The 9,192-nt window shown below is 43.2% G+C and overlaps 1 protein-coding gene across 2 annotated transcripts in view; it reads right to left on the bottom strand.

The window, feature by feature from the left end:
* Positions 1-2,620: 2,620 nt before the first annotated feature.
* The window catches only part of COG6 (component of oligomeric golgi complex 6), a 131,226-nt gene continuing 124,654 nt past the window's right edge, over positions 2,621-9,192 (bottom strand). The window contains exon 20 of one of the 2 annotated variants that reach the window (XM_047850809.1): positions 2,621-2,860. In XM_047850809.1, the coding sequence (XP_047706765.1) occupies positions 2,824-2,860 (37 nt within the window). In that variant the 3' untranslated portion in view covers positions 2,621-2,823. The remainder of the gene's footprint in view (positions 2,861-9,192) is intronic. The other variant, XM_047850816.1, reaches the window with a different exon arrangement.

Raw genomic sequence — 9,192 nt, 5'->3', positions numbered from 1 at the left:
AGTCACCTTCTGCCAAAATGTTTAACAATACATATCACCACCCCCTCCCTGCTCTTTGAGTTAAAAGTGAGTCTGCCTTAGTAAATCCTCAAATCACTTTCTCTGTTTTCTCTTAGGTCAACAATATCCCCAAAATGCAATATCGTAACTTCAAACTTACAGAGGTAAGAGCCACTTCCATTTCCTTTACTTTCTATAGAAGTTCTGGAGAAATTGGGGCAGGGAAAAGAAGGGCAAGAGAAAAATAATGGGAACAAGTATCTTGTGATACTCTGTGAACCGATCCTTAAAAAAATGAGTCATTTTTATAAGGTGGTCACTACTGTTATGTAAAAAAAAAATCAACATTCAAAAGCATATGATACATGTTAGTGGTAAAGCTTTATCACTTCCCTTTCTAAGGCAAGAGGAAAAAATGTTTGGGAGCCAATAATTTAGAAAATTTTATCTTAACGAATAAAAGCATCAAACATCTATTTCAGTGGTTCCCCTATAGGAGCCATTTTGCTCCACACTCTCATCCAAGTGGCCATTTGGCAATGTCTGGTGACATTTTTTATGGTCACAACTAGGGGGGCCTACTGGCATCTGGTAGGTAGAGGCCAGAGACGTTGCTAATAATTGTATAATACACAGGACCGCCCTGCACAACAAAGAATGGTCTGCTCTCAAATGCCAGTAGCACCGAGGTTGAGAAACCCTGCTCTACTTTCCTCATAGACAAACAACAACAAAAGGAAGGACTGACTCATTAGTAATCGCCTTCACAATTCCTAAAACGGGTGCTTCAACCCCAGGGGAGACATCCGCTCAGGGGCTGGTCTTATGGCAACACGGAGTCCAGTCTTTCTGATCCTCTCCTTTTCACCCTTTGTCATGTGAACTGCGCCAACTCCTAGAGACTCCAACTCCCCTAGTAATTGGACCAACTCTGCCCCCTGTCTATGATTTAAACAGCTGGAAGCTTGACTTTGACACGCAAAAATCAGAAATCCTGAAGCTCAAGAAAGCAAAGATCTGCGCAGATGCTTAAAAATAGCCTGGTTCAAAGAGTGTCAAGAGGTAGACACTCTAATCATAAACATCAGGGAGCGGATTCTAAAAACGTTCCAAGTAGAATCTGAAAATCTGACAGAAAGTCTTTTGTCGGTTTGATTTGACATGAAAGTCAGAGTTTGAGGCAGTCAAGGTTAGAGCACTGATTTGTAAGAACTCTCAACTAGAACACTGTCTTGCTTCCTCCTTCTAACCTTTAGCCACGGCCCCCATGGTGTTTTGGTTCTTTTATACCAATTTACTATTATCATACTTCTGCCGCTATTTTTTCTTCAATTTCATGTGGGAAACTGACTTTTGTGGACATTCCTACCGTGAATATTTGCATTTTTGAACATTATCTGAATGGCACCATGTTCCTCAAACAATTGAAGTCACAGAGCCTTGCAGGTAGCAATCAGAGTAATTTCATACAGATAGAAATTATTATGCTGAGCAGAAAGCCATAGTAAAAGCACTCATATATAATAGAAATCAACCATAGAAGCGCAATAAAAAGCAAATATTTGTCTAAAACAGTAAGAAGAAAAGATTAATTTAGAATTTTATCATTCTTTGGAGTCATTTGTGTTTTTCTTATATATAAATGCATGTTTATATGTACATGAATATATACAGACACATGTGTATATACACCTTTAACACATGTATATATATATATATATACATATATACATATATATATACATATATTACAACTTTTCAGTTATTAACTGATATCCGTGTTCTTGTCATCAACAATATCAGCAAAAACCAGAGTAGTGAGCATTATAAAAATGAGTACCTAATAAGTGGTCTGGGGGTTGTCAGAAGCTGAACAATCCACTCCAGGCTTTGTTCACCATACATCTGAAAAGGAGCAAGTCTCTTTTCAATGCACATGACATATTTTCATACTAAAAATTTGTTCGTTAAATAATATTTTTTTGTCTTCCCAGAACCAAAAGGAGATAGTGTAAGTAGTCAATTCTCAAGTTATTGCTGCGTCTTCCTTATTCAATGTCTATAATAAAAAGATGCCTCTGCCCAAAAGGAAAAGAGAAAATACATAAGGGGGAAAGAAATAGCTGTGAGAAGGGAGTGATGTCCAGTGGGACCTAATTTTAAGGGAAAGGTCACAGTATCACAGGTAGAGTTTTCTAGTATAGATTTCAAAACATCTGTATTTTACTTCAGCTTTAATTCCGGGGGGAGTAAACCACTTCTTGGAGTCTCACTTGCCTCATCTGTAAAATATGGTAAGTAATGATCTGTTCAGTTTCTTTGAAAATGCCAAAGAGCTGGGCACCGGGGTGGTTCAGTCGCTTAAGTGGCTGACTCTTGATTTTGACTCAGGACACGATCTCACGGTTCATGAGGTCGAGCCCGGCATTGGTCTCTGGGCTCTGACAGTGCAGAGGCTGCTTGGGATTCTCTCTCTCTCTCCCTCTGCTCCTACCCACTTGCACGGGCTCGCTCTCTCAAAATAAAATAAACAGTTAAAAAAAAATAAGAAAATGCCAAAGAGCAATGCACATTTAGTTTCATATGTAATATGAAAGTTGTTAAAATAAAATTCTTCTGGCCGTGGCATCCTCACGAGACATACCTGTGATGAAGACTGGCCCCTTGGCCATCACTAAAACTGTGGTCAGCTTCCGGGAGCGTTGGGTCCATGGAAATGGCTGCTCTGTCCTCCCTTCCCTCATGAGTCTGAGTCAGGCAGTCATCAGTTAGAAAGGAAGTGACCCACACCGATGGTGCCACCACCTCAGCAGCTGCTTCAGGTTATATACTTGACGAATGACGCACACTGCTCCGAACTCTGGAAATGAGAGCAAATGGCCCTTATCTCCTCGATGGCCAAATAAAGGGGCGGTGATAGCAGGTAATAATAATTCTGATACGCAAACCATAGCTATGATTTATTGACTATTTAACAAGTTTCAAGCACTGGGCTGAGTTCTTCACATTGATTTTTTTTTTCCATTTAATGTTCACAAAAAAATTTATAAGGAAGCGCTTAGTATTATTCTTATTTTATATATAAAGAAACGGAGGTACAAGATTATGTAACCAGAGAGTAAGCTTTGGAGGCAAAATAAGAGAGTTCCAAAAACGAGTACAAAATTATCCACTAACTATGAAAGATTAATGTTTCTATCTGGCATTCAGGGGAAGAAGGTAAAGAGACAGGAGAAAAGAACCAAAAGGAGAGAATATTACAGAGGCTCCACTATATTTAAAGTGTTAAAGAAATGTCAGCCTCAAACGGACAAGGGAAGAAGGGTCAGCTCTGGTAACATATCATTGTGAGCTCTCATCCACGCCTAGGTTTTCTTGGACGGACCCAACTACTAAGTCTTTGACATTGGGGAACATGTCTGGTTTTTGTTTTTGTTTTTGTTTTTGTTTTTGTCTTTAAGTTTTTTACTTATTAGAGAGAGAGAGACAGAGAGAACAAGCAGGGAGGGGCAGAGAGAAGGAAAGACAGAATCCCAAGCAGGCTCCGCGCTATCAGCACAGAGCCTGATGCGGAGCTTGAACTCACAAACTGTGAAGATCGTGACCTGAGTGGAGATCAAGACTTAGATACTTAACCAACTGTGTCACCCAGGCCCTCCATGTCTAACCCACTATGATACTAGGCACATAAATCAACTGGAGATGAATGAAGTACATTTGCAACTTGAACCCCACTTACCTTGGACGGTAGGAGAACAAGTTCAGCCCAAAGATCCTATAGGGTTTTTACAGCCCCTGGAGCTTGTCCTTTGAGGAAACAACACTGAACTTACCCTTTCTCAAATAGGTCTATGTTAGGAGCAGACTCTAGGTGAAAAGTTAGTATGAGCAAAAACTAAGGGGGGCCCTAAGGAAGGATGCTGCACTGGATAACCTATGGATAATGAGCAGTGCCAATCTGAGGATAACCAGATGGAAATGAATTGTGACACAATCTGAGAAGGACCCAAGGAGAAAGACTTGACTTAAAAGTTAATCCAAAAACCTTTTGGAAAAGTCCATGTTTTTTTTAAAAAAAATGTTTTAATGTTTATTCAATTTTGAGAGACAGAAAGAGGCAGAGCATGAGCAGGGGAGGGGCAGAGAGAGAGGGAGATACAGAATCCGAAGCAGGTGCTCCAGGCTCCGAGCTGTCAGCACAGAGCCCAACGCAGGGCTTGAACCCACGAACTGTGAGAGAATGACCTGAGCCTAACTGACTGAGCCACCCAGGCATCCTGGAAAAGTACAGTTTTCAAAAGTAACATATGAGCAGAAGGTTTTGGGTGCATAATGAGGGATCCACACAAAACAGCTGAGGTGGGACGAATGAAGAGATGCCAATGACACATGGAGGGGCTGAGACACCAAGATGTGGGGCTGGAAAGACAGCCGTGGAATAAGTTTGCCTGCCAAGGACCTGGGAGAGACAGAAAGCAGACATCAAGGTGACAGTAAATGCACAATTGGCTACATCACGGTTTTTGGTGACCTGAGCTAGTGTATGCTAGTGGGAAAGCACTCACATGTCCAGAAGGATAAATATCACCATTTCTAAGTTGGGGTTCAAACCACCAACTCAGGTACTCATATTGAGAGCAAACCCCCAGAAGATTAATGGGACACTTTCTACCACAAACATTGATTCACACAAGTACAATGAACAATTAATCTCCCATTTAAGTGATATTGAAGATCAAGAATATTGGCATTTCTTGGGTCACCTGGGTGGCTCAGTTGGTTACGCGTCCCAACTCTCGATTTCGGCTCAGGTCACGATCTCAGGGTTTGTGAGATCGAGCCCCGTGTCAGACTCTGCGCTGACAGCGTGGAGCCTGCTTGGGATTCTTTCTCTCCCCGGCTCTCTCTGCCCTTCTCCACTGGCGCTCTCTCTCTCTCTCTTAAAAATAAATAGACATGAAAAATGTAAAACTAAATAAATAAATATACAAATAAATACATAAATCAAATGGAGTCCTATCAACATAGATGATCTTTATTTTGCTGGTTCATTTTGACACCTGTGATTGCAGGACCTCCACGGTCCTTTACTTATCGATGGGGAATCCCCAACATCTGTTCTCACCAATGTTCATTTGGGCTCCTCTGTAGGATGAACCACAGTTGTGTCTCCTGTCCCATCCAAGCCTTCTTTAGCCCGTGCCTCAATTCCCTAAAGCTGCATTGCTGAAGCTTCTCATCCTTGCCTCTGATCGCCACTGTTGAGCTGTTTCCCACTGAGTCTCTGAGGGCCACTGCTGTGACCGCCACCATCCATCACAGCCTCGCCCTCAGGAGCCTCTTTCAGTGCACCCCACCTGCGATGGCTGAATGTTGGTGTTTTATCCGGGTTGAAATCCTAGTCCCCATTGTGATAGGATGTGGAGGTGGGACTCTGGGGAGGTAATTAGGTCATGAGGATGGAATCCCATAATGGGATTAATGTGCTTATAAAAAGAGACACAAGGCAGTTTCCCCTCTCCCTCTCCGCCATGTTAGGGCATAACAAGGAAGAGAGCTCTCCCCAGGAACTGAGTCTGCCCGCACCTTCATCTTGGACTTCTAGCATCTAGAACGGTGAAAACAAATCTCTGTTGTTTAGCCACCCAGTCTGTGGTACTCCTGTTATCTTCGCCAGAACAGACTAAGACACTGTCTTTTCTGCTTCTGCCCAGGTACAGCTGGCACATCAGAGCCATGTTCTCTGGGATCGTTAAGGGAAGCCACACAGAAGATCAGTGCCGGAGTGGGGAATCGCCTCTCTCCCTTGTGGAGGCCGTTTTAGTACATGAACGCAAAACTTTCATAGCAAAATTCCTCTGGTGGCTAGGGGTGGGGTAGGCGGGGAATGGACAGACACACGGACTGGTTTCACGCTGTGACTCACGCCTGCATAATCAGTTCTGTCATACAAACGTCCACCAGGCTACATTCAGCAACCTGAGATTTCTCGAAGAATAGAAATGCATGCCTACTGGGGTCTCATAGCCATCATTAGTGTGTTTTGCTGGTTGATCTTCATTTCACCAAATCGCCATTTCCGTTTTAATGGAGAGAGGATTCCAATCCTGATTTTTTTGGAACTCTTATCCAACCACCTTACAAGCCCCAAAGTCATCGGCCACTGGGGGTGGGACGATGAGAGGTGGGAGCATCAGGGGCAAGACACATACCTAGAGTCTGGTGGACGGAAATGCTCTCTTCTGTCACAGACGGAGAGCGGCAAGGCCTGCGGGGGCTCCCCAGAGGTTATCGTCTGCAACTTCTCCAAAAACAAAAGGCACAAGACATCCTTCCTCTGGGTGGCAGGAGGTGCTGGGTAGGAAGCAGAGGCAATGGAACGCTCAGCAGGCTTCCTGTCGGGAGCCAGAAACCACTGGCCTTGGAACGCTGTAAGACCCTGTCACTTGGGCCGGGGTGGTGGGGGGTGGGGGTGGGGGGGACAGGGGCATTAAAGTGACCTGGATGGAATTCTCCAACCTCCTCGACCCATAATACTGCCCGCCTCAGACAGTTGTTTGGAAGGCTAGGACGGGACAGTGGACACCAGCCCTGGTACCATACTTACCACGCATACCCTCCCTTCCTGCACTAAGCCTGTTTTAAAAGGACCTGTCTTGGGGAGGAGATACCAGGGCAGCAAAGATATTGGGCCCACCCTCCACTAAGTCTTCAGGAGGGGGGAGCAGGAGCGTGTGGAAATCTGGGGACGAGCGAGTGGTAGAGGCAGGTCTGCTTGGGTGGAAACACACTGGATCTGCCAGGGTGGCTGCAGGGAAGATGGGGGGAAGAGCTGGGCATACAGAGTTGGCTGGTCTCTGAGAAGGCTGGGTGCAGCCGTACACCCTCCTGGGGAAAGTCCCGGATGTGTAGCTACCACACCTCAGGTCTCTATTTACATGCTACTTAATTCTTTCTTTCACTTCCTCCTTCTTGTTTTGCTTAACCATGTATCCTTTCTACCCTTGTCAAAGGATGAGTTAGAAAGAATTAAGGCATGGGGGCATCTGGGTGGCTCAGTCTAGTTAAGCGTCTGACTTCGGCTCAGGTCACGATCTCCCGTTTCATGAGTTCAGGCCCCGCATCGGGCTCTGTGCTGACAGCTCAGAGCCTGGAGCCTGCTTCCGATTCTGTGTCTCCCTCTCCCTCTGCCCCTACCCCCTCAACTCATATTCTGTCTCTCTCTCTCTCAAAAAAAAAAAAAAAAAAAAAAAGAATTAAGGCATGGCAAAACTCCAACCAACCTACTGGTCTAAAGGCCAGCTACTCTGTTAGAAAGGTTAACTGAGTCAAGAAGGTCACACGGTGGCCATTTTTAAAGGTGTTATTTATAAAGTTCCTTCATCAATGTTTTCTCTCTCTCTTTACAGGAAAAACACAAAACAAAAACGAAGGATGGTTTTATTCCTTCCCACACAAAGCATCTGTAGCAAAGCAAAAGTAGGATTTTAAGTGACAGATTCACCCTGGGGGTCTCTCTAGAATATTTGGTTTTTGTGAACAAAACCCACTGAAGGTAAAGCACATGAAGGCTTAGATACACAAAAATTTCCAGCATCAAGGAAAAGGCACAGGCTCCTATTATCTGTGCTTGTTTGTGGTATTATATAATTTATTGTACTTTTCATAAATGTGCCGGCCTTGCGAACTGTCTTCATTTCACTACAGAAGCTGCAATGAGTCATTTGCTATCTTGGCGCAGGATTTTCTTTTCGGTTCTCATATTTATGAATTTGTCCTCCTGGAAAATATCAAGGTCAATTTCTCCCATTTGTGGCAAAATGCAGAAGGTTTAACTGAAGGTGATGTTGATTATGCATGCATCCAAATATAGATCTGAGTCTTCAATATTTATTTAAAAACTGAAAACACTTAGATGGGAACACATACAAAGGCACAAAGTAAACAAAACAAAACAAAAAAGTGAAACGAGATTTAAAATATGTTTTCGTAACTCACAGTGTCACGCTGTATCAAGCAGGAAGAGCCAGTCTCTGCGATGACTGGTTTTTGGCTAATAATACAGTCTAAAATGAAAATATGAAGGTAACACACGATAGCTAATGATTTAAGTTTTCAAATAGGGGTTTTTATTTAGTTGACATTTTGTTTTTCGGGGGACGTACTTTTATATTTTTAGAGAAAATAAATAGCTAACCCAACCCTAAAGCTATTTGGAAATGAAACAAAATATCAGGAGGGACTTAAGACTACGGACGATTTCCTACACCCCTTTTATACAGTCAGGTTATAGCTCTGGAGTTGCAACAATTTCCTGAGCACAGCAAGGAAACCAGTAGGCAAACATCGGTGAATGATATTTACCAATCATCTTGTTGATTTTACAAAAACATGTAGAGGGAGACCATCTTTAGGTTGGAAATCAGATTTGATAAAACCTAAAAAATAGGGATCAACAATAGCAACTGAGGTGTAATAACAAAGGTGCCGTGGAGCAGCGACAAAGCACTAACTTGGGTGCGAGAAGCAGATGGAAAACGCCGTGAGTATGCAGAGGAAAACTGAATTGCAATTCAGCAAAGCGCAAAATAAAGACAGCCCAGAACACGTAAGGACTCAGAAGATTTAATACCCATGCATCCTTTCACAGAGAATAGTGTCCACCAAAACAAGGGAATAAATCAAGACATAGATTAGGGAAGCAGTGGCTCCAACAATAGAGCTGGGAAGGGAAATCCTTGGATGACCACTGGGTCCCTGGGGATCAATGAATCCACATTAGAGAAGGCAGAGGCCACCAGGAGTGAGGTTTCCAGGAAAAAAAAAAAAAAAAAAAAGAAAGCTCAGATGGGTCATCTAACTCAGTGAATATTTTAGTTTTTTAGATTTGACTCTTTCTGGGGGCAATTTTATTTTTTATGGTAAAATACACATAACATTAAAATGTGACATTTTGGCCGTTTCCAAGTGTACATTTCTGTGGCGTTGAGTACATTCACATTCTGGGGCAACCATCAGTCACCATCCATCTCTGTAACTTTTCAGCTTCTCCAACTGAAACTCTCTACCCATGAAACAGTAACTTCCCATTCGCCCTCCCTTCAACCCAAGGTAACCAGCAAAGTAGTTTCTATCTCTCTGGGGTCGACTGCTCCAGGGCCAACCTATAAGTGGAATCTCGTATTTGTCCTT

Source organism: Prionailurus viverrinus, chromosome A1 (genome assembly GCF_022837055.1).
Source record: "Prionailurus viverrinus isolate Anna chromosome A1, UM_Priviv_1.0, whole genome shotgun sequence".
Classification (NCBI taxonomy): domain Eukaryota; kingdom Metazoa; phylum Chordata; class Mammalia; order Carnivora; family Felidae; genus Prionailurus; species Prionailurus viverrinus.
This window is presented reverse-complemented; position numbering and strand designations above follow the sequence as displayed.